Source organism: Belonocnema kinseyi, chromosome 8 (genome assembly GCF_010883055.1).
Source record: "Belonocnema kinseyi isolate 2016_QV_RU_SX_M_011 chromosome 8, B_treatae_v1, whole genome shotgun sequence".
NCBI lineage: Eukaryota > Metazoa > Arthropoda > Insecta > Hymenoptera > Cynipidae > Belonocnema > Belonocnema kinseyi.
The window spans coordinates 141,545,078-141,571,957 of record NC_046664.1 but is presented as its reverse complement, the minus strand read 5'-3'; the positions used below and the strand labels follow the sequence as shown (position 1 = coordinate 141,571,957).

The following is a 26,880-nucleotide window of genomic DNA, read 5'->3' as shown; positions in this document are numbered from 1 at the left end:
ATTGATTTAAATAAAATTATTTTCTGTGAAGTTTAAAGTGCGTGATTTGTGAGAATGGATGAAGGTGAACAATATAGACGTCAATCGCATACGCGAAGGTATTTACGTGAGGAATGCAGGCACTGAAATCGAAAAGAAGACCGATCTAGCAGCAGAGATTGATTTCGGAGACAGTCATCACACGTATCGCAAGACTTTTAGAATTTTTGACCGGAATTGTCAGCTTGGATTCAAGGTGACTAAACAACAATCATCTCCTGAATGAGAAATTCTTACCGGAGTTCGATCCAGGGATGAAAAATCCATTCGCATCTAAATGGACAGAAACGATCGATTATTGTAGTATAGTGTATGATTAGGATGATAACCTAAAACTTTATTTGTTTGGATACGAATTTATATTTAACGCCAAACTGTGATATGACGGACTGGCGGATTTCTTTTTGAGCTGGGAATTATATTCGCATGCATTAATAAAGTAATTTCCTGGAGATGAGAGTTTTCATTGATTGTTTAATGATTCGGCTGCTTACAAAAGTGAGTCCGGATAGAATCTGCAAGAGTATTGTTTTACTAAATTGTGTAAAATTGACAAACTAAAATGAAATATTCTTGAAAATAAAGTAATCGGCATTATTGCACATTATATTTATTATGAGGCCATTCGAACAGTGATATTCAAAGCAAAAATAAGCACGATCGTGGAACTTACTAAAATGCTATGTTTTTTCCCAACGCCTGATGAAATGAAAGAAAATAGAGAGAGAGAGTAAAGAATCAAAAGGCCCAAATAGATCCGAAAATTTAAAACCAACCGGTCGAGAAAACGACGTTGTAAAAGCGCTGCTTTTACACGTGTTATAAGCCGGGTCATTTAAAGCGCAATTGTCCAGACGTACTAAATAATAAGCCCCGTACTTCGGATAATGATAAATATAAAAAACTTTTTGTAACATGTTGACATGGTAAATGAACTGGCCATGTAGAGTAAAAATGTTCCAAGAAACGCGACGAACCAGCAACAGCAAAAAAAGATAACTAGAGCTTGCACCTCGGTCATTAGCGGTCATATCATAAATGTATTATAAATGGCACAGAGAAAGATTGTATAATCGATTCAGGAAGCAATTTTTCATTTATTTAGTAGAAAAATGCTCGTGAAATGCATCTTGAACCTGAAAGGACTGATAACGCAATCATGAGGTTAAATAAGTCAATAGGTTTGCCAATGGCTCGATCAAAAATAAGGGCTGAAATAGACAGAATTAAATTTGCTCCAATAATTTACAGTTTCCAAGTAAACAAACTTTGAAAGAAATATAACTAGGGTCTGAAATGCTCCCGGTGCCAGATGTGAAAGTCATATGTGATGCGTCTGAAGTTCATGGAAATCAATTTGAAGTATATTTTGTTACGCACAAATTTAAAACTATTCAAGCTTATGACGTATTATGTAATAGAATCATGGAATGAAAATTAAACTTGACAGTGAAAATCTAGTTGTGTATCTACCGTATCGAATGATTAAATTTGATTGCGACAATTTAAAAGAAATAATTACAGGATTAGAAGCCAGCACTATTATTCGGGAGAGTACATCGCTTTGTGCAATCCCTATATTGCTAGTAAAGAAAACAGGCAAAATTACAGAAAATATGTGTGTCGATTGAAGAGCACTAAAAAAAACGTATGCAATATACCAATATTTGACGATGAAATCGATCACTTATGCAGTGTAGTTGCTGCCATTTTTTCAATTTCGAATATTTTTAAGAGATAGTGGTTTATCCAGTGGAGAATCTTATATGATTTGAGAGAAAATTTTAGTTTTTTGATTTCAGACATCCTGACGTGATCTGCAACTGCAGATTAACATTAACATTAAATTTCAAATTTTGTAGAATTTTTTAAAGAGGTACTACATATAATCGCAAAATTTCACACCATTCGACATTTGTGACTTCTGATGCCATGATGAGTATTTACGCGTTACATTCGGTTTGTTAAATGCACCGGAATATTTCAAGAAAATAATCATTTCAACTTTTCGAGAAACAGATGTTACGAGGGTTATCCCAAAAGCAATGCACAGTTGCTCGAACTCAAAAAATATTAATTAAAGAAGATACAAGTACTCACAGGACTTCAATATAATCCCCTTTCTTATTAATGCACGCTTGCCAGCGGCGTGGAAGTGCTTGGAATCCGTTCAGCGTCATGTTCTTATGAAGCATCCGAATCTGTCGGGTTTCTTCTCTTCGGATGTCTTCTAGCTTTGGAAAACGCACCCACCCCCTCAGGGGTACCTTCAGCATGAGGAAGAGATCAAAGTCAGGTGGGCTCGGATCAGGACTTTAAGCCGGCTGGCGGAGCCGTTCCCAGGCGTATTTTTCGAATCGCTTGTTGAGCGGTGCATTAATGTGCGGGCGCGCATTATCCTGCAAAAGCAAAACACCATTTTGCAATATTTCTGGACGCCATTTACAGACTATTGGGCTTAAGACATTCTGAAAAAAGTGTTTGTAATATGCTCGAGTGACATTAGTACCCTTTGGAACTCCATGTGTGGCGATTACGCTTCGTTTATCGCAGGCAAAGATCATCATTTCTTCCATTTTCGATTGTTGGCAAGGAACTTGTCAAGATACCATTCATATGTCTTGGAAACTCTCACAATGGTAGAGGCGACAAAAAAAATCTCGGGTGCACGTATTAGGTACCAAGTTCACTTTGGTCACTGATTGTAGCCATAACCGAGCGACGGACAAAAAAAAAGATCTCCTTGCGAGAATCGTTCGATTTCATCTTATTTACAGATTTTTAAATTTGGTGTTATTTACTAACCAGGCACTCAAGTCTCACATGTAGACTATTTAGTAGAAATTGTATTGAATTTTTATCCGCTGACATCACATCATGCAAATGAATTAAGTTCGCTCAGTTGCTGGATGATGAAATTAGAAGAATCAGCGATATACTCGCACCAAGCGATGTTCAAGATAATGTAAAACGATACTTTGATCAATGTGATTTAAAATGGGGAGCAGTATTTCTTAAAACAGAAACTGGGAAAATGTGGCTTGTTCTACAAGCAGCTCGATGAAAATTTGGTGAAATGTGTTGCATTGATCAAGGACACTTCACTTTAGAGAAAACAATTGAAAAAATGAAAGAAAATAATTGGTTCAAAGGAATTTGACAGTTCGTGGCCAAATATGTAAATGCTTGCTTATAATGCTTATACTAAAATTTACGCCCGGAAAGAAGCCTGGAGGTTTGCACCCCATATAGAAAATAACCATACCATTTCACACTTTACATTTAGACCACATTGGACCCTTCACGTGTAATTTTTATAAAAACATTCAGATTTAACTGTTGCTGATGGATTCATTAAACCTTGCATTATCGAGGTATTAAACATATATTAGATGCTGTAGATATCCCAAGTATTAATGTCCAGTGTGAAAAGGTTAATCAAACTGTACTAGGCTCTTGGCAACTACCTGTGCGGGTGAAGCAGAAGACACTTGGGATCAGGACGTGAAGATGGTTCAGAGAGCTATAAACAATACCACGAAACGGAGCACGCGAAGTACCCCAGCAAAGCTTTTTAATGGATTTTAACCGTAGAGTGGGGTCGATAAGTTATTATTATTATCTGCGATTCAGGAATATTTGGATCAGGATGCTTTACAGAAAATATGTGATAAGGTCAAAAACAATTCTGACGAATAACAAAAGAGGCAGAAGAAATCTTTTAATGCAAAGAGGTTCGAGCATTCCAAGTTCCAAGTAGCTGATATAGTCATGTTGCAGTCCAAATCAGCACCAGCGGAGGGAGACAGCCGGAATTTAAAAGACAAGACCAAGGGTCCTTTTACGGTCGAGGTTGTTTTTTTAATGATTCCTATGAGGTCGAGGACCTTCGCGATATGAAAAAAGCTCCGGACCAGAAATCACAAGTTCTGACGTTTTCTACTGGTCAACGAAAACGTCTGCTTTACTTGTGGAGAATGCTGGACCATTTGATAGTATCACGATTCGGAAACACTGAAGTGTTTTCCATGGTCACGGTTTACGTGGGATTTTCTTCTTGGCGAAAGTCCAGTCCAACTCACAGTGGCGTTTCAGGTGGAGCCGAGCTTGCACTCACATCGTTGATCGAGCGATATAAGAATAAATATTTTTAAATTGCATGTGGATTTTAATGAAAGTGCCTGTTTAAATTCAGGTAAATTGAGAGCGATACGGATGGTATGGAATTTACAAATATGTATTAATATTCAGTAATATCATACGTTTTTTGGTAAATCTCGAAAGTACTCTTTTGTCCACGGATGGCCACAGCTTTTCAAATCATTTTACATTCATCGTGATATCTTTCAACTGAACTATGGAATAAATCTTGCCCGCATTAAACCGTTTTTGTGTGATCACCATTTATGTGATAATTTTGACTGCGGAGGCAGAGCGCGTCCTGAGCCGCACAGTGGGACGAAATCGCGAATAGTTGGCCAACAGTATAAAATGTTCATAAAATAGGCCAAATTCTGTTACTCGAGTTTTTTTGGGATCTCTGATTATGAATCCAATGTCAGGAATTGCAAAAACAGAATGGCTGACCCAATATGGGAGGTGAGTATGCTAAATAAATGTTTGATTTCTTGAATCATTGGTACAAGCAGGTTTTCAAGCTCGCTGATTAGGCATCCGGTGTCAAAAATTTGAAAAAAATCATGGATCCATCAAGGCGGACTTTGTTTTCTAAATCAGCCAGGTTAAAAAAACAATTTAGCAATTGTTCAAATAATCAAAAGTTGAGCAGGCATTCTCGCCCGCCATATTAAATCCGCCAATTTTTATAATTTTTGACATCGGATTCGCAATCAGCTACCTTAAAACCCCCCTTATACCAAATTCTTGAAAATAAAAAATTTATCGTGCATTAGATAAAGGTTTATTTTTCGGTATGCTGGCCTTAAAAAATTGGCTTGCTCACACTTCCATTTTTTACTAAGACCACTAGCTATTATATCCTGGTCTATCTTACTTCGTATCGACTCGCCTCGCACTCATGACCGTACTTTTTCCTTTGCCTCGCATTGTCAAATTCTGCATCAGCGGCTAATGCTTAATACTTATCCACTATTTACAATATTTAAATTTTCCTTATACCTACTTTTTCTCCGGTTCATAATATTTTCTTTGTCACTCCACTTCCTCCTTCGTTCGGTTTCTTTCCATCTTACCCAGCACTCCCTTCACTCATGTTACTGCCCTTTTATCTCCGCTTTCATTTATCAATACCACCATTTTTATCCCACTCCTTTGTACCTCCTCACACTCCTCGAAACAGTGTTTCGCTCTTGCATCGCTCCTACGCTCTCTCCCTTGAAATAATCCACGTATAGTTCCTGTTCAATCTTGACTCCCTTATTCTTTCCTCTCTTGCTGCCATCTTTTTCTCTATGCCCTTCATCTTTACCAACCCACATCTCTTCCTAACTTTCTCGTGCACCCTTCGCACTCCATCCATCTGCAGTCCTTTCGTTCTAAAATACCTTTCCCTATGATCCTATATCTTCCTACCCCTAGTCCTATTCTCCTTCTTCCACCTTTTTCCTATCTCCTTCCTGACCATATAGTTATTTGATGGTTTAATTAATCGCAACTTTGAGTGTGGTTTACAAGAGAGACCACTAGCACACTCGTTCGCCGTTAGCGAGAGACTGACTCAGAAACTGGTGAGAGAATCGTAGTCGAATTAATTCGCTTAAGCTACTTGAATGATGAAAGAAAAGGAGGTAATCTAATGTGCAATCTGAACATCCTGCGGGGGGGGGGGGGGGGGGGGGGGGTAACACGATGGATATAAGAAATAGTAATAATATAAGAAAATTCAACATAGTTGGTACTCCCGTTCACGATTCAGTAGTGAACACGGTTCAGATGAGTTTATTGTTTGAACTGGCAGTAAGGCCAGTTGATTAAGTCCCCTTTTATAGATTCCTTTTGGTGTCTGTATCGTTACCGCACGGGCCAAATCGTCGGTTCCAGGATGTAGCTGTTCGATGCGTGCCAAACTCCACTTAGCAGGTGGCACCTTTTCTTCCTTTAAAAGGACGATGTCTCCCAGTTTGACCTGATTAGTCTTCACTAACCATTTTGAGCGTTGTTGAAGATGATGGAGGTATTCGCGAGACCATTATCTTCCAAAAGTTGTCTTGCATTTTGGAAGGCATCAGTTAGCGAGGGCTCTGGGACTGCTGTCATAGGACCACCAGTTAGAAAATGACCAGGCGTGATGACATTTATCAAAGTTGGATCATTTGGATTTGGGTGAAGCGGTCTTAAATTGAGGCAAGCTTCGATTTGACACAAAACGGTACTTATTTCTTCGAAGGTAAGACAAAAATCTGCATTTATCGAGCGTTCTAGATGGTGTTTTACTGATTTCACACCAGCTTCCCAAATGCCACCAAAGTGAGGTGCATTCGGCGGAATAAAAGACCAAGCTGTCCCCTGGTTGGCAAGGTCTTCAGCCACTTTGGTGATTATCCTTGTAGCGCCTCGAAGTAGGAATTGTAGCTCCTGTTCAGCTCCTTTGAACGTGGTCCTGTTGTCACTAAATAGCCTTGAACAAGTACCCCGTCGAGAGATGAAGCGTCTGAATGCGGCCAGGAAAGTATTAGAGGTGTAGCCAGATACTGCCTCCAAATGTATCGCTCTGGTTAAGAGACAGATAAAGAGACAGATATATCCTTTATATGATTCAATTCCTCGTCCTGGTGAAGCTCGAAAGTTGTAAGGGCCAGCGTAGTCTACTTCGGTACAAGCTAACGGCCTCGACTCAGAGACTCGGTCAGTTGGCAGCTGGCCCATAAATTGAGTGGGTGTACGCGCTCTAAAACGCTCACATGTCACGCAACTGCGTATGACACGATGAATCAGGATTTTGGCTCCGATAATCCAAAATCTTCTCAACACTTGGCTCAAGGTCAATTGCTGCCCTCCAGGGAGAGTGATAGTGTGTGCTTGTGTGAGCTTAGTAGAGAATTCTGAAGACGAACTCCTACTCTCAAGATTGCATTACCGTCCAGGAAAGGTTATCGTTTTAATTGGGGATACGTTTGTTTTGGCTAGGATCAGATTAGACTGAAGAGTGCCATTTTTTCTTCTAGAGACAAGATAGACTGCAGCTGAGTAAGCTCGCTGTGAAGCATCAGAGAATCCATGTAATTCCTACGGAGCAGCATAGTCAGAGGTTCCAAGTAAACGCGGTATTCTTATTTCTTCTATAGGGCCGAGCTGTTAGCTGAAGGCATTCCATTCAGACAAAAGATCTTCAGTTAGCTCTGAGTCCCAATCCAGTCCAGAAATCCACAAATTCTGTAAAAGTACGTTGGCTCTGATGAGAAATGGTTCATTGGTCATTGGCTCTTTTGATAACGGAACACTAAAGTGGAAGCAGTCTGATGATGAGCCCCATTTCAATCCCAAAGTGAAAACGGAATCTTCAATTTCAAAAGTCCTATCTGGGCGCGAGTGAGATCCATAAGACTCTGAAAGCAACTCAGGTGAGTTTGCTGTCCATTTGCTTAAGGTGATTCCAGCTGAGCTGAGAATGGAAATCAGTTCTTGTTTTTTTTTCTAGCGGAACCCAATGGAAATCGTTGTTGCTCATCATTTGCTAGTTGATTCAAGGTACGGATAGCCAAGAATGGCGCAGCCCTAGTACCGTATGCGATTGTAGCGATACAGTAGTCTTGTAGGTCTTCGCTTGGTTCTGGTCTCCAAACTATTCTCTGCAGGTTACAGTCAATGTCGTATACATTTATTTGACGAAAAATTTTAACGATATCGGCCGTGAACACGCACTTGAAGAGTCTCCAACATGACACAAGTAACCAGATATCCTTTTGAAGCTTTTGTCCTGAATGCATCAAATCATGCAACGACGTACCTGAGTCGGAGCGTGAAGATCCATTGAATACAACTCTTATTTTTGCAGACGAATCATTTTTTTAAAGATTACATGATGAGGTAGATAGTAATAGTTCTCAACCTGAAGATCTTATTTGCTTACTGGCCTCATGTGATTTAAGGTAAGGTATTCTATCATGCATTTGTTGTAGGCTTCTTTAGCCTGAGCATCTCTTAAGAATCGTTTCTCGTTCCGTGGGAAGACCGAAATTGCTGTACGGCGAGACTCTCCTAAGTCATTTGGACACCCAGATAAGGGAAATCGAAGAACATATCGACCTGTGGAGTTCCTATAATAGTTATTTTTGAATAATAGTTCACAATCCTGCTCTTCTAACTTTAAGAAGGTTCTTTTTGGAATTTTCTCCAATTCCCAGAAAAGTCACAATTGATTGTTAAGATAGTAGTTTTCTACAGCATGAAGAACACTGGAAGACTCGAAAGTATCATCTTCTTTATGATCTACAGGACGACCAAACAGAACCCAACCGAAACATGTGTTCAGTAAAGTGAGACTGTTTAATGGACCTTGCCTTAGGCCCTTACGTAGTACATGTCCGAAGAGATCAACCCCTATCAGACAGTCGACGCGTACTTGTCGATGATACTCCGGGTCAGCGAGTTCAAGGTTTCTCAAGTGAGGCCAGTCCTTAAACTGAAATTTCTTTTTCGGAAGCAAGTGGATAAGAGACTTCATGACTAAAGCTTGCATTGGAAGTTCAAACTGTGAGTCTCGAGAAGATCTGAGTAACAGATCGACCTGATAACTAGAAGATTCCCAAAGATCTACAGGTCTACTCATGTTTAAAAATGCGCGAATGAATTCATTCGTGGCACCCAGAAGACGTAAGATTTCGTCAACTGATTTTTTTAAGCTGAAGGACAGGAGAGCAGCTTACGCATATGAGCCGCAAGGATAACGCGTTTGTTGTCATAAGCCTAACTAGCGTTGTCCAAGCTTCTTATTGATTAGCGCTGCTAATTGACATCTTTTTAAAACGATCTGAAGCTTTACCCTGAAGTGCATTTTTTAAATAATAAAGTTTCTGAACATCTGAAATACTAGTATCGTGAACCATTAATTTGAACATATCTCGTAAAGTTTTCCATTCGTGTTGCTCACCACTGAATTTTGAAAGAGGGAGCGAGGATGAATGTTTGAAGGAAGTTTCTAAACAATGTGATACAGGACTCATGTTTCTATTACCTGATATTTTCCCTGGGATTGCGTTGAGGTTTTTTTTAGTATTATGTTGAATTGATTTTTTGAGGCGATGTAATCCGCTTCTACCTCGTCAAATTTATTATCCACAACGTAAGAATTTTTAGCGTAGCCCGGATCCGATACTATCACAAAATCCTGGTCGTAAAAGTCCGACCACTATTTTTCCAGCGTAGCAAGTCTAGTTTCCATTTATGTTACAGATTTCATTACCTACTCTCTTTGTTTCTTAGTGTTGTCATAGAATCATGTAATTAGCTCCACTATCGCTAGCTGTTTATCTACAAGTGACGTCATGATGACTTTCGAGCGAAGGAGTACACAGTAGACTTATGTTAGGTATCCACTAAATACATCAACCGACAAGGCGAATCGGTATTCTCCTGTTCAAAACAAAAACAAGTGGTCACTCCACACAGGAAGAAAATCGTTTAATAATATGATTATTTAATTTCACCGTCAGTTGCTTGTTTATCACTAGGGATTAAGTTAAGTAGCTATCCATCTGAACTCACAAATACTCTACTATTCTACATGAGTCAGATAGCATAGGCTGCTTTTGAGTGAGCAAGCAGCTGTAAGCTTGAGAAAAAAGGGAACGAATAGATGATCACTGTAATCCACTATAAAATTACGCGATTAATTTGCATTAAGTTTATTTACCCGTTTCGAAGGACCAATTTTGTCTATAGTTTTAAGTTTATTTAAATTATAGAACTCTAAATAAGATGTATTGTTAGGTGCTGGAAGAAGGTTTGTAAGAAGGTTAGAGGTATGGGATTCAAAAGAAGGAAAATTGAGAACACATTACTTTACTAAAATATTGATCACTGTATTGCACTTAGTTTTATAATACTATGGTTTACATTGATGGTTTAATTAATCGCGACTTTGAGTGTGGTTTACAAGAGACACCACGAGCACACTCGTTCGCCGTTAGCGAGAGACTGACTCAGAAACCGCTCATGGATTCGTAGTCGAATTAATTCGCTTAAGCTACTTGAATGATAATAGAAAAGGAGATAATCTAATGTGCAATCTGAACACCTAGTGTCCACTTTACATATTTCTCCTGTATCCTATTTACTTTCTCACTTTCCTTCCACCTCCATACCTTCACTTCATTATATAAGACACTAATCACTAGCGTATCGAACAATTCAGTCATCCTTACAAAATTATCTGCGAAAAACTCCTTCCCAAGCTCTCACATCTGCCTTATCACAAATTTTGCCCTTCAGACTTTCTCTTTTCTGTGACTATCCACTCCCTAATTTCTCCGAAGCAGGAAGTCTAGGTGCAAAAACTCTTCACCTACTGTACCGCCTTTTACATCGCCGCTTTTTGCTAGTAGCACTATGTCATTAGCATACGAGAGTGACAACATCCTAACCTCTTCTACCCTTATTCCTCCTATTACTCCGGACACTAGCCTACCTTCCATATCCGCAATTAAAATCGCAATAAGTGTTTGGATACGCAGACAGCCTTTTATCAACCCCCTATCTATGCAGAAACCCTCTGAAATTAATTCCGCTCCTTTCACCCTATCTTTCTTTTCTTCAAATACTATATATTGGGCATCTCTCTTCTTCCCTGCCCCCATCGCCTCTTACAAGCTCTCCCTATCCACCTAAGGAAACGCTTCTTTTAGATTCACAGAATACGCGTACACTGTCAAACCATTATAAGCTAATTCTCTATTCACCCTGTTGACAATCTCGCCCCCATAATACTTTTTTTATTGCGTCCTTTAGCCTGTTACTTACCTTCAGTATGCTAAACAGCCACGCTTCGGTCTCTACCCGCCCAACCCTATCTATACAGACCTGTTCAACTTCCTTGTCTGCTTCTCTATCTTAACGTCATTTAGCTCTTCTCCATCTACCTCCGTCGCTCTTATAATCCCCTAATCTTTATTCGGTAATTCTAAATCCTGAAATCATCTTTTACAAAATGACCCCCATACCTAAATTTCTATATTTTTAATTACCCCTATCCTACGTTTCCTGAACCTATTCATTATTTTCCACACGTCTTCGTTTGGCTCAAAATTTCAAGACTCCTCCTCCAGATTTTTCCATTCATTCTTTCTAGATACTTTCTTTTGCACAAACCCTTTTATTTTTTTTATAACTTCCCATATCTCTTCAAATGACACCTACTCGAAGCTAACCTTTGCCAACTGCTCCTGATACTTCTCTATCGCCTTTTCCATGTCACCCTTTCCCCTAATGACCCTTCTCCCCGACCTTTCATTCTGCCACCCTATCCCTTTATCCGTAATAATGATGGCTAATAGTCTAATTCTACCCTCCCTTTTACTGCGAATTTCTCTGCCTCCTTCCAACCTCGCATAGTCCTGACCAAATAGTCTATCACCGATTCCCGTAACTTATTCACATACGTGTATTCTCCCTCTTCATCCCCTGCTACCGCATCATTTGCGACCCCGTAGCCTCTATCCTCCATCTAGTCTCTTATAATCTCGCCTCTTAATGTATTACGTTATTAAAACGAAGATTCTAATTTCTTCATTTTATTTAAATAGATAAAACAAAACTTTAAACAAATTTTTTCCCCAGGGCTGTTAATTTATTAAAAGGCGTGACACAAACGTCACGTTTGCCGCCCTACAGAAACTGACTTTAAACCACAGAACACTGGCAATCCTTATCTCAAATTATTTAAAAAAATTTTTTTTCAAATGCCCAAGCTCATTATTTTGGCAGAGTGGCATAGGCACCTGGAAATCTTATTTATGAAAGATACCTGAGAGGCCACTCAAATAAAACAAAACACTGAAGTTAAGTAATAAATATCATAGGAATTTAATAATTAATTAGCTGGCATAAAATACAAGGAGTAAAACCACCCTGTTATCCCTCCTTATTGACACTTTTAAAAACTCACGAAAAAAAAGAAATATAAGCACGTCCACTGAGATCTAACGAAAAGAGATTACACCCTACTTCCGCCCTGGAGCTTTAAAGAAACCAATTTCTCTGCGTGTTTCCCACTCTAAGGTGTGAACTCTACAGAGTTACATTCGGTACAAGAAAATATAATATCCTCGCACGAGGCTCGAACGACAAAAGACCACGAGTTCGCTCATCTTGGCAGCACGCAGGCCGCCCAATCTCTCCCCTCTTGCGCAGGTGGACGAGATGTGTCTTCTGCGTTGGCGCAGTGTCATGGCGTATGGAGGGAGATTTCGGGACCCTACTGCACAATAGATGGTGATTATGGTGCTGCGACGAATCCTCAACGGTGAGATTGGAATCACCACATGTACAAGATTTGAAATGCGGGAATCTCATCCTCATTCATTCCCCGGTGAACAACCTACGGTTGCGCCTGCGCCTTGCTTTTTTGTTGTTCGTAGTGCTGGTCCTTGATGAAAAATGATCTTCCAGGGGGGAACAACTCTCTCCTCCATCCCCCTCTCGTACTCGGAACTCGGTGAATTTCATAAAAAAATTTTTAAAAACCCAAACTAATCAAGAAGAGTAACTTACTCCTTCGTCCTATGAGAAGCCCATAAGTGTGTTTTACAAAAATATAAAACATTTCAGAAAAAAAAGAAAGAAAACATTAAAAGAAATAAGATAAGTTGGCCCTCGTTCGAGCCTCAATGGTCTGTTTTTTAATGGATATTTCCTCCGAGAGGGAAAGAGCTGTTTACAAATAAATAGAAAGCTTACCGCTCGTTTTCGTACGTTAGTGCTTACACTTCTACTACATTTTTTTTACATATCATAAATATGGTAACTTAAATCTACAACCGTGATTTAAGTTTCTGAGGAATTACATTCATACATTGGAACCGTATTTTTTTACATTTGATTTTAAAGAATGTTCTCAAAACAACTGCGGCTTTGACGATTACATTCTCATTGCGACACTCGTGCATCGCACTCGATAATTAGGTAATCGAGTAAATAATAATTAGAAAAAAATAAAGGGTGTATACAAATTTAAACAGCATATAAGAAATATCTTTGGCACCCTTTTTAAGGCCCTGAAAGAAAGCGCGAGTTCGTTAACCAGTTATTTTTAATACAAATTCAAAAAGTGAGCACACTTTGAACATTTTTGAGAACACTTTTTTTTAAATTTGAAAATTCTGTGTACGGATATTTATATTACTCAAAAGGATATAAAATGTATTCTTATGACTTTTTTCGATGAACAGAAAATTTTAAGAGTTATAGCATTTTCAAACATTTTTAAAGCAACCGAAAATTCAAATTTTGGCCTAAAAAACGCATGGTATAAAAAAATTGATGAGAAGAAAAACATTTCTATTTAAAAGCCCTACAAGATTATCAAGACAATTTTTTGGATTTTCCTGAAAAATCGAAAATTCAAATTTTGATTGCACAAAAAATAATGAAAAAGCAAATTACCATTTTGTGGTCAAAATATGTAGGATATGAAAAAAGATTAATTAATGAAAAATATTATACCAAGAAAGATCTACAATTTCGTCAAGTATCACTTCTTGATAGGGCGGGTAACTTTTGTTTTATTCGTAAAAATAACATTGAAAATAAACAAATTAAATAATTTAAAAATGTGTGGAAAAAGGACGAAAGTTACGAGAAAATAAAAGATTCAACAAAACCTGTTTACAAATGTCTGTCGGAAATCGAACACGCAGTGTGAGTGTCGCGATGAGAATGTGTACCTCAAAGCCTGCAGAGCTTTGAGAAATTTAATCTTTGACCGTACTTAATTAAGTAGACAATTCAGAATATGAACCCGCATAAAAACTGCGATCTAAAAAGATCATTTTGATAGAGTTTTATTCAAGCATGCCAAATGCAAAGAATAAACATGCGAGCGCGAAGCGCAAGGTAACCCATTATCGAGCGATTATATTACACTCTCATGAATGAGAATGTAAAAACTCTAGGGCTGTACCTCGAGGAAACTGATTTATATTTTTAATTTTTCAAAAATTTGGTTGCCATTTAGAATAAAAAAATTTTGAATTCCCAATTTTTATTTCAAAATCACTGTTAGCAATCCGAAAAAACCTGCGACTATCGGATTTCAAAAAATTATTGTTAATTTCAAAAGTTTCGAGTTCTCGAAGACATTAAATTACTCGAAAGTTTTGTAATTATATAAGTTAAGTCATACAGCAGGTTTCGTATGTTTGATATTTTTTAGGCTATCATAGAAATTCCAATAAAAAATACATAAGAATGAAAAAATCCTGAAGAATTTGTTCGGACCATTCTGGTATCACTTTTACCTCCATATCATATTAGAAGTATGTGCAGACGCTGGCATTTTCAGCAACATTTTTAGTATTCTTATCATTATTGCTATGTCAGCATCTCCATAATTTCTTGCTCTTCCCATTATATCATAAGCTGAAACGTCATACAAGCTTTAAGAACATACCAATTTCTTAGCGCCAGTTACAAACTCTTCTAGGCTCATGTCAGAAAAATTTACAGGATATTTAAAACGACCAAAAAATTTTATATTCTAAAAATAATTTCATTTTCAATTATATGAAGTTCTTGGAATTTTTGTATATTAATTTGGAAACTTTTCTGTTGTAATAAAAAAAAACCTGATTTATGTTCTTATAGATTTAAATAAATTTTATGCAAATATCAGATACACTATTTTTAAAGAATATGAAATGTCATTCTTGTATTTTAGTACATTAATGATCATCTTTTCTATTTAGCTAATGAATTGAATGTTCGCTAACTTAGTGTTAGCTGGCGAGATTTATGAAATTAGAGTTTTCAAGCCTAGGAACAAACGAAAATCACAGACGTTCGACAATCTCTACAATATTATGATTACTACGCCAGCTTACGTCTCAATGATAAACTACTAACACATTTAATGGGAAGTTCCAAAATTATTTTGTTTGCTCTGCAGATCAGAAGAGACCTACAATAAAAGGTGTACGTGAATGGCTGTATTTCATTTCCATGTAATTTATATTCTCTTTACCCAACCCAAATATTTAACTGACCATATAGGAACTTCAGGCGGGTTGCGATTTTCTTGATAAACCAATCACTGGAAATATAGTTGGTTTTCGATTAAACGTAGATTTGTTCGTATAGGTTACCAAAATGGCAAGATTATGTAAAATCTATGGCGGTAAGTTTTTATAGGGGCTTTTTTGTAGTATTTGGAGCCGTACCATCTTGGATAGGTACATGTAGTGTCTAGCAGTTAGCTGGCATTAGATGTCGACGGTAGCTATCTGGCATACTGAACCTACATAGGGAATAGATAAGGATGGAAAATAGCAGAATATTTTAGTAAAACAGATCTAATATTTATAAACGATTAATCAATAGCGATTATTCTCGCGTGATTAATTAACTACTTAAGTTATAAATCTATCAATAGTTCTTATTAAAATTTAAAAGGATAAGATAAGACATAAAATTTATATAATTAATTATTTCTTGTTATTAATTATTGCTTATGATTATTATATCCAGACTCGTCAAATCGCATCATTTATCGTTCACTTAAAGATTCTAATAGTCTGTGTCCAAAAAAAATTTTCCAGCTAAAACAACGGTGACTGCCTTATTATGTAATCTAACCAGTAAGTTGTATGCAATAAAAAATTTATATGAAAACATGTTAATACTAATTTTTACAAATAAATTTAAATGATTTAACAGGAGGATCTTTAGTTACGCTTTTTTTGGATTGATACTGTGCTCAAGGATAGGTATGTGCCAGAGATTTTATGAGAAACATTAAGGAAACGCAATGTTTAACAATTTTCGAGAAAAATGCATTTGAAAAATTACGTTCAATTTTCACTATCGGTACTTTCAATTTTTTTTCTAAAAATGCTTGTTTATTCAATTTTTAATAAAATTTTGCCATTTGATGATTGATTATTCCTTACCGTCAATAAAAACACTGTTTATCGTATTTTCATTATCACTCGTTATATTTTGTACATTATAAAAATTACATTCGCTGGGATAGTTGTAACACATATCAAAGGACTCGCTCCAACGCCAATCTTTATACTAGCCAGGCTATTTCATAAAGCCTTGCTCTGAAGCATTATAATTTGGCGTTTGCAGAAATTCGGATAGGGAGTATGAGGATCCGGGGATAGCTATCTAAAGCATACTTGCTGCCAGTATCCATTTTATTAGTGGGCGTTTCCCCCTTTTTTTACACTGTTTGATTTCACTTGGTGAAGACTCCGCAAAATGTGATTAAAGCTGGGATATATAAGTTTTTGGGGATTTTTCAACCTCTAGACCGCCGGGGTTTCAGGGACTTTATTTACCTCAGAATGAAATAAGAACCTGTTCATATTCCATGGGTTGGACCCCGACAAAATTTCGATCCGAGGTAGCATTTGATATAAGTCTTTCCGGTGGCTAACCTTCGGGAAAGTTTTCGACTTTTCAAAATTCCCAATGAAGGCCTATCTGGGGGTTTCTGGGGGTGTAAAACACGATGGTGATAGTTATTTTTTCTTTTCGACATCCGTCAACTTGCCAAAACCCAGTCCCAAATAGAGTAAAGGGTGTATTGGACGTCTTTCACACAAGGAGATGGATAAAACCATGAAATCCTGTCCTCAACCGCTTTGAGAATAGAGATTGAGACACTCCAATCTGTCTGGAAATGTACCGGGAATCTGCTTAAAGAATTAATTGAATTTACTTTAATTATTAGGTTTGGGCAATAGTTTTTCGCAAATAAATAATTTTGTAGACTTCTGGCACCTTAGACAAACAACAAAATATTCTAAGTAATTCTAGCAAAAATATAAATTTGATAGTTTTCAGCATCCTCGAAAACAGGGATCATCTTGATATTAGCTCAATTTGAGGTTACTTGTACGTCTTTTAAATGCTTATATTGGACTTTATATTTTGTTATTTAATATATACAATAAACAGTCATAATAGTTTTGAACACCACCATTACAATGATAAAATTTCACCATATTTGAATATCCAAATAACATTAATGACTTTCACTAATTGTAATTATCTCTTGCTTGTTTGTTACAGCTTGACGACACTGCTCTTCAGCTTTACAAAGATGGAGATTACGGGGTTTACTTGGATCTAGAAGCTTCCATCAATGAACAACAAGAGGAACTAGAAGGATTTCAGACACAGTAAGTACTTCATTATTGACATTTTGATCGATAGATAAAAAAATTCCCATAGGATTACGCTTCTGGACCATTTCTAGGAGAAAACCTTTTTATTTGCGACAATATGAGCTATAACTAGGATGTACATACGTACGTGGCATGCACAATCGAAAAACGGATGAATTGATATGCAAACTCTTCTTCATATTCATGATCACATTCGTGGCCATATTGAGGGTCGTGTTCTTGTACTTCACTAAATCTCCAAAATCTTTATAACCGAATAATTCTGGTTACAGCTTACATTGTGGCAAATGGAACAGATTCTCTATTAAGAAAGGTCAGAGATGATTGGCAAAGAAGCGCATGTTTCCAAAACCGCGAAAAAATTGGCCGAGATCCTGGGCCTGTATTTTAAGATCAGAAGTAAGGAATATGCATTATTTCAGTTGGATACCTCACTACGAATGATCACGTAAAAAAAGAAAAGTTTAACAATTTCCTCGAACAGCTTCTCGACAAAAAAATGCACAGAAAGTTTTAAAGAAATGTAGAAGCTCAAACCCTGTCCAAGGAACTCACGTTTGCTTTCCTAAAATCATCCAGACTTAATTTAGGCACATTTCTGAAATAATTGAAAAATTTAGATTTAAATTTGATTTTACGTTAAATAAAATAAGAAAAAAATTGTCAATTTATTTCTGTATTGGCAGTTTATAATTGCCAAGGCCGATTCACCAAAAATATACGAGGTATGTATGTTACGTCCCAAGAGATGTAACTTACTTTGTATTTTATTTTATTCAAAGTGGTTCCTCGTTTTAGAATCTAGTTTTAAATAAACTTATAAAGATCAGATTTGACAAACTCGTTTTCTCATAAACCTACGGATTGCTTCAAATTACTTGATTCTTTGGTTTACTTACAAGTTCCATTCTATAGAGAGTAGACAATTCGCCCTTTCGTTTCTTGAACCGAAAGTATCTTGTCCTTCTGTTGGCACCCTGTATGGGTACCCTCAAGGAGTGGATAGTAGTGAATATAGCTCTGCAGGCTAAAGAAGGTAAGTTCAACGTATTTCGGCTGCGTTATCCCTTTGTGGCAGGTGTTCTCGACTCGGGCTTACACACAGAAGCTATTCTTCTTAGATTTTAGATTCATATGGTTGACGGGCCACGACTGTTGTACCGGAGTTTAGGGTTTCGAAGATTCTTTACAATCTGGATTGTCTAACTGAGAATGAACTAAGACTGGACTAAGGACTGAAGCTGGAGTATAATCGACTAATCAGGAACAAACTAAACTAAACTGATTTCTGCTTTAAAATATGCTATATTTATTCACAAGATCCCTTCTCAGATTCCCGTAGGGATGAGTGGTTTTAGAAGTAGGGATTCCTCTTGGCTCCAATGAGCGTTGTCAATCAATTAGGTAGAAAAGTGAAAAGACCCTAATTGTCCAATGGGCGTTGAGAATTATGTACATGCCCATATATGCTGAATGTCGTAGCAACCATAATACTTTGTACTCCTTCCTAAGTACCAACGGGATAATTAATGAGATAGCCAATCAGTGATTAGGAATCGTGATGTGCCTAAATATGGAGAATGGCGCAGTTACTAAAATATATGGTATCCCTTCCTAAGTGTCCAAAGGTAAGATATTATAATGCGAAGAAGAGCATAAGGTTTGTGTGTGTCCTTTTGGTTGTGCGTGAATAGCTTACCCTCCTTTAACTGTAATCTTGATTAAGATGTTTATTACTTTTGGATCTAAGATGCTGGTGCCCGTCAGAGAAATATGTAGGTCAGAATGCCTAAATGATGTAGATGTGGTGTAGTTACCAGCATTTCGTAAACGTATGGGACTGAAAATCTGGTCTCCTTCCAGTGTTGGCTTGCTGATTAATTTAAAGCTCTTCGGTTAGTGTTCAGCCTGCTGGTTTTGTTAGCTATACGAATATTTATGTGCATCGCTTATTTTTGTTTACTGCGTTGTGCACGTACTTATAGGTACCAGCATATTGTGAACATATGAGATTGAAAATTCAGCTGCCTGTTCTGGTTTCTTGTTAATTAATTTATTCCTATTAATTAACGTGTGCCTATTTTTGCAGAAGATGATGCCTAGCTTTTCTTGGGCTGTGGAGTTAACTTTACACGGTTGCGTCGTTCCTTACAAATCTTATCTTCACGAATGATTTTAACAATAGTAGGTTTTGTTTACAATGAGAATTAGATGTTGAATATAATCATTTGACTTGCTCATTTATTATTGAGTATAAATGTTATGTACTTATAATCCATTGTTTGTAATTATTTATTATTATTATTATTATTATAAAAGTCCCGGGACGTGGCAGTTATATTAAATCCATATTGAAATATCGTTCCAAATTAAAAAAATTACCTTACAATCTTCTAAATTTTCCCAGAAATTTTAAGAAAACTTGTTTATGCTCTTGAAAACATTCGAAAATTTTTTGAATTCCACTAAATATTTCTTGAATATACGCAATTTTTATTCGTTTTTATTTTGTAGTTTCACCAAATTGAAAAATTTTGCTTTAAAATCTTCTAATCTTCAAATTAATTTTTCGAAATGAAAAATTATTTCAATTTTTCTTGGGAACCTGAAAAAATGTTTTTCATTTTCGTGAAACTTTACAAAATTCTTTTAAAATCTTTACAAGTTTTAATTGTTTTTTAATCATTTCAAAACTTTTGAATATCTACTAAGCTTACTCATTTTTTCTAAAATTATGTAATATGGCAAAATTTTGCTTTAAAATCTATCACACTTCTTAAAGATTTTAGGGAATAATTCAAAATGTTTTGTGATCTTTTTTCGATTTTCTCTTGAAATTCCTTACAATACAATCATTTAAAAATTCCCCATGAATTTTAAGAACTTTTTTCTTACCCTGGCAAAACTTCAGTTTACCTAGAAAATGTTCAAATCTTGAAAAATTACAAAAAATGGTCATAATTATTGACAAGCTTCTAACTCTTTTATTTGGAGTCTTATAGTATTCTCTGAGTTTATTTTTATAAACTGATTTTCATACTGGAGCGATAATTAATGGAAACGATTCCATAAAAAAACAGAAAAGCACTATTAGAAAAATCAACCGTGTCATTTTCATAACAATTACATAAATAAACCGTTTACTTGATATTTTTTTAAGAGAATGTAACAACTCAACTTGTCAAAAGACATATAACAGTCAAAACAACTAGAACAAATTAGGGATCCTGTAGCGAGGGACGCGCCAAAGGCTATGTGGAGGGGGGAGTTGGAATGGAAGTTGGAGCCAGCGGTAGAAAGCGCGATGTATTTAAACGGCAACAAACACAACAAATACTAAGCATATCGAAGGTACCGAAGCGTGAAGCTATAGCAAATTTCAATAAATGTACATTATCTGCTGTTGGAACGAAAGTATCGCTCTCTTCTCGCTTGACCAATCTGCATTCAGATGCCTGTTTGGCACATCCCTACTACAGGCTCCCTAACCACTTCAAGATCTCACCAAGCACTATTCACATACCGAAAGATATTTTCCCATGCATTGTGTGCGGGGTCATTTCTTCTACAGGTTGCACCAGGCTTAAGTCTTTTAACTTTTATAGCTATATAAAAATGAAAGAAAATAAATAGAAAATTTCTTGTACAAAAATCAATTGAAGCTGTAAAGCTTTTGAGTTGTGAAGAATTTAAGCTGAACCAATAAGGAGCGCGGTATAAACAGTCATGCGTGCAGGTTGTGTCTCTTATATAGAGCATCAATATAGTCTCAATGTTTAAGAATTATGGTAATCCTGTAGATAAGAATTTCCGAAACAATGATCACGTTACCAAAATAGAATTTTTTATTATTATTTGGATGTTTATAGTCGCATCAACTGTCAGGTTCATTAGCGACTGTACTGTAGGTACATTCATAAATTTATCAAAATTGAGAGATGGTCATATTGAGACAAAAGGGCATAGTAAAAAATCAAAAATAAGAGATGGTCATATTTGTACACAAAACAAAAAGGGGGGTACCCAGAGTTTCATCAAAGGATACTAAATGAGATCATCACATACAATATTCAAATGGGGGGGGGGGGGGGGGGGGGGGGGGGGGTACACATCCAGAATTACACATCAAGAAAAAAATCAGAATAATCAGGAATAATCATTCCTACAGTAAATCAGGTAAAGTGGGACGATGGTCGTGGAGGCTAAAGCGTAGGCTTTGGACCCACTCCTTCGGCTTGCGGGTTCGATTCCGGCCTCGCACTCTGGAAGAGTCTCGGTGGCCCATGCGGTGAACACTAGCCTAGCAGGGGAGTTGTTCATCTCCGGAGAGTCGTGGGACCAGTACCTCTAGAGAAAAAGGTTTTCTCCAAGTACTTAAGGCTGTTGCTCTTGGTGGTTCGGAACCCACCTTAAACTGTAGGTCCCCCTTCCACCACCAAGTAAGTGTGTGGAGGGTGTGTAAAGGAATAGAGAAGGTTTAAGAAAAATTTAAACCCTTAGGGGATACATTAGAAGCTTCCACTACTACTACAATAAATCAGGTGACGTAACAGAACATAGTACATAATACGTAAGGATAATCCCAAAAAACGAAATTGAAAAAAAATTATATTCGATATACAAACAACAAGAGTAATCTACTCGATCTAAATGATCTAAATAAATCTTCGAATTAGAATTCTATTAACATTTCCCGTTCTAGGTTAGGAATCTCAAAAAAAAAACCTATTGGCTACAGCCTGGAGTCCAAATGCATCCTGTCATCAGCAACAGATGTCCTCTGGTACCAGTATTCCCAATAGTAATAGTCCAGGCCCGGGTTAAAGAGCTCCCACTAGTCATGCTGGATATAAGAATAAAAATTTCTCAAAAGATGTATTGTAGACTTCCACGCCAGGTGGAGAAGTCGAAATTGGAATTTTTCAAACAGTCTAGAATATTCCTCAAATCCAGTCGGCATCTCAACAAAAGTCTTCTTATAATTACGGTCGCTAGTGTTGGAGTACTGTGCAATTCCCGAGGTGTCTTTTTAAAAGTCCTCAAATCATAATAACAAAAACCGAATAATTAAATAAATTGAAATTTTGTGAGTTGCAAAAATCTTGCAACGTCACACTACAAAAGTAATTTTATATTATGGACCATTGATCTGGGGCCAGTGTTCCAAGCGCCCTTCAGACAGCCTTCCTGAAAAGCTCCAAATGCTCTGTAGTGAACTCGAGTCCGGGTAGCTGGACTGCCTTGTGCCCGTTCTCAGGTTTAGCCCGTCCCCCCTGCCAAGTGAAATGCCCTCTGAGCTTCTTCCTCGCTTCTGAGCCTTAGTGCTGGTTATCGGAGTTGTGTTTGCCGATGTTACAGGTACCTCAGCTACTGCTATAGCTCGCTGCGCTTGCCTCTTCAGTCTCCTTTTCAGGGAACCTTTGATGCGTTTCTTCTTTTGATGGGACTCATAACCCGCTCCCGTTTCCATAGCCTCATTCAGAGGGACCGTCAATCCCTCAACTCCCGGAAGAGCTGGGGGCACAGCTGCCGCCAGGGTTTGGCTTTCCGGGGAGACAGATTAGGAGTAAAGGGTTATGTTAGACTGGTAAGGACCCAACCCCTTTCCACCATATCGACGGAGGCCTGTCTCTTGGTCGATGTGCGGGGTGCAGTTCATTCCTGTACTGATTTCAAAAACTGGTGATCGGTCCAGGAGGGACCTCGACTCAGGGATCCAGATGGGTCGTGTGATATGCTTTTTAGAATAGTACAGATAAGTTTTATTGCACAACATGAAGCATTAACTTTGAACGTAATTCTAGGTCAAAACCAATAAAAAACTATTTTTTTAATTGAATGTAAATTCAAATGGAAAGATAAAGCATTTCTGAGAAATAAATCTTATGAAAGGATTAATTTCATCTCTCATTTCTCATCTTCTCATTTTGAAAGTATTATTCTAACTTTTGTTCTAAAAGCGAAAATATGACCAATGTTCTATTTCCTGTATAAGCTGAGCATAAAAAAATCTCCAATAGATAATTCACGAAGAAAAAAATTAGTTGATGAAAGAAGTCAATAATTGAGGTAATTAGAAAAATAGCAATTATAGGGAATGATACTTGTGTCTGTTTTTCCTACAATTTAACATAACAGTCTAGGCATTATTTAATCCAGATTTTTTATAAAACCTTTTAACGTAAAATCTAGGGTGATTCAGGTGTAGTGAAAAATTAGACTTTTGATTTGCAAGTAGACTTTATTTCCAAGATCTTAAAGCAAAATAGGTTCTTCACTTTAAAAACGGCACTCTTATTAAAGTGTACCTTTAATTGTTTAAAAATCGTTTCCGTTGTGAGAAAGTTTACGCAAAGAGCTCGCCAGTACACAAACTGACTACCGGTCACTCTTTTAATACACACACAAGTTAAATTTCAGCGTACATATTTATTGTACTCGCAGATATCACGCATTCTTACACATCTCTAACATACCGCCCGCTTCATGCTAAGCATTTAGTACGAAATTAGTAAGGTATTGCTAATTCTGTGTGTCGAACGCGCTGCTAGAAATCTAACATGCATTAACTTATATTAAGTACATTATTTACAGACTTCACATACACATCTTTGTTGCATTTAAGTTATTTTAATAATAATTATTATTATTATGAATGTGAAAAACAAGTAAAGGACGTGAAAAAATAATTGCAAAAATAGTTGCATATCTTAGCTCCTCTAAGAGACTTCAGTGTTTGGACTATCAGTCAACTCAGCAGCCCAAACTGCGGTGACAGGCAGTAAACAAAGTTTTTAAATTATTTGATCGAATTTCGAAGTGGCAGTTATAACGCGAACAATACAGCCGCGGGTGGAATAAAATTCAACGTAGTTCCCTCGGCGGATAAAGAATTAATAAGGCTCGGGTCTCGACGTAATTGAGCCACGTTCTCTCTCAATTATCGATCAACACCTTCAAAGGTGGTACCATTATCGCTGTAAAGGTGAGCAGACATTTCTCTACGCGCAATTAAACGCTTTTAGACTGATAAGAAGTCCTTTTAAGTATAATTTGATACTAGTTCCAGATGAATAGCTCTGGTTACGCAACAAGCAAAAAGAGCACATAGCCCTTGTAACTCCTTTGTCCTCTACCTGGAGCAAAGGGAATTCGAAAGAGACTGGCGTAGGCTGCAACATTGTGTATTAATGGTCTACAATTAACAATGTCAAAATCAGGTAACCTAACCATTAATTATTGAACAACAACAGAATGACATATGAGAGCTTTTACTAACTGTCTACATCTGACCGTCCAAAATTTTTGACGTAGAGTGTATAAAGTGAGCTGACTGCCACCATGTAACGATAGCAAATGTGCACTTCGAGTGATAAGTACTGAAATTTAATGATTAACAGGTATTATCACCGAATATCTCGCATCACAACCAATTGGAGCTAAATCATTTTCCTTATATAACTTTCAGAAAATAAAAAAAAAGTTGATGAAGACCGGTTAATATTTCCAGTAATTAACCCTTTAAGTTCCAAAACGAAGAAATTTCTCTCTTACATTTGAGCTTGAATAATGTTATCAAAGAAGCAAAGAACTTATTGTAAAATACTCTTTTCCACTATTTTCGGGTATGCTCTTAACGATGCAATGGTTTGAAAAACGGAAAATACTGATTTTCAGTTAATAATCAACAAATAAAAAAAAATTTTAGCAATATTTTTTTTCAGTCGAAAAATAGAGGGCGAAGGAATTTTTTTACCGTCGCAAATATGCACAAAAGTGCACAAACTGGCGGCCAAGAAACAGAAATCAAAAATTTTTAATTTCGTTTTATTAACATTTTTTGTGATTTTTTCGCTCAAATCATATAAATATTTAATTATTTTAGTAAAAAAGTATTTGAATTGTTTATTTTCAAACAAAATGAAAATATTTAGTGTTAAATAGGTAAAATCATGATATTAGGATTATAAAAAATCATTTTATTCCAATTTAACGTCATTTCCACACCAGAATCTTATCAATTTCATCTTTTAGCCGCTGTTTTTATTGAAAAACAACGTTGCCCGACACTTACCACGTGGAGGATGATAATTGAAGCATCTTTTTTGTGGTTTTTTCGATTTGTTCACAGAAAATGTATGTTCTAATTGGACAGAAAGAACAGCTTTTCATTTTTTCATTTCTCATCACCTCATTATGTTTTTTAGATGACTTTTCTTTTCCCAGATAATGCTTTGAAATAGCCATAATACATTCTAAAGAACTCAACCCTTTTTTCGTCTTTGTGGACATAATTCGAGATCACTGTTGCATTTGCAATAGCAGATTGAATTAGCCTAATAAAAACAATCAATGTTCATTTGATAATTGTAGCGGGTGCATTCGGAAAATTTACATTTACTTTTTCTTTTTTTTTTCTTTACTTCTTCTTTAAGCTATAAACAAGGGTGACACTCCAGCAGCACTAGAAACGATTGATACCTCTTCCAAATCAACAAGAGTAATCTAATTTATCCCACTTTTTTTCGTGCTTTGCAGTGTACGTACCTCTAGGGGATTTCTTTGTGATAACATTTTTTTTCGTCACTCTATTTTCTCTGATAGTACTAGTAGAACGCAACCATAATTTTTTTAAATGTAATACAAAATCGAAGCTTGTAAAAAGATTCTCCATGTAAAGGTGATAAAAAAGTATTTTTCGAACACCAACAGTAGAAAAGAAATTATGTAGTAAACTTAGTACTACGCGTCTGTCCTTTCTGTCTATCCCTTTTTCTTTAAGAGAGATTTTTGTACTCCTTTTTTTATTATTATAGAGAGTTATTAAATCAGGCCCGAACAACCCCCTTTCACAATCATTAAGCATTTCTCTCAGTGATTTTGTACATTCTAGGCATTCCGCATCAAACCAGGGTTTTGGCTAATGTCTAATGTAACTGAAATCGGAAAATGGTTTGAAAAAGTCACGTCAACATACTCGTATTCTTCGTGGAGCAATTTGACGTCTAGGAATACTTGTATAGCTGTTACGCCTATACTGTTAGAATTGAGAGGACCATCCGTTAGTGTTGGTGCAAGAAATGTACTTCCTAGTTCTGACGACAAAAATATTGTTCTCTCAGCGATATCGATTTTTCCGTGTCGTAATGCAATATTAAAATAAAAGTTCTTATTTTTTTGCTTTTCACAATTTTTCATGATAAAAATAAAAAAATGAAATTTAAAGGTTAGGGTCTTCAATCAATAACTTCACTTACTTCCATTCTATATTAAATGTTATCACAGGCTTAAGAGGTCACTGCCCAACATGTCAAAGGTATTTGTCGGTTAGAGTTGGATTTTATCTGATTATTTTGCATGGGGCTGTCCAGGTACGAGGGTAGTTCAACAAGTCCTTAGAATGACCAACAGGTGGCGCGCGAATCGCTCCAAGTCATCTGTTTTCAGTCAGCACCACTCCCGACTAGATATATGGTGCAGTCACAGTCCACATCTTCTGAGTTTACGTGTTTTT

General features: G+C 36.7%; 1 protein-coding gene across 2 annotated transcripts in view; it reads left to right on the top strand.

The window, feature by feature from the left end:
• LOC117177864 (FH1/FH2 domain-containing protein 3) overlaps positions 1-26,880 on the top strand; it is a 917,724-nt gene that overhangs the window by 299,609 nt on the left and 591,235 nt on the right. For both annotated transcript variants that reach the window (XM_033368897.1, XM_033368896.1), the window contains exon 3: positions 17,251-17,360. In XM_033368897.1, coding sequence (XP_033224788.1) covers positions 17,251-17,360 — 110 coding nt within the window. The remainder of the gene's footprint in view (positions 1-17,250; positions 17,361-26,880) is intronic.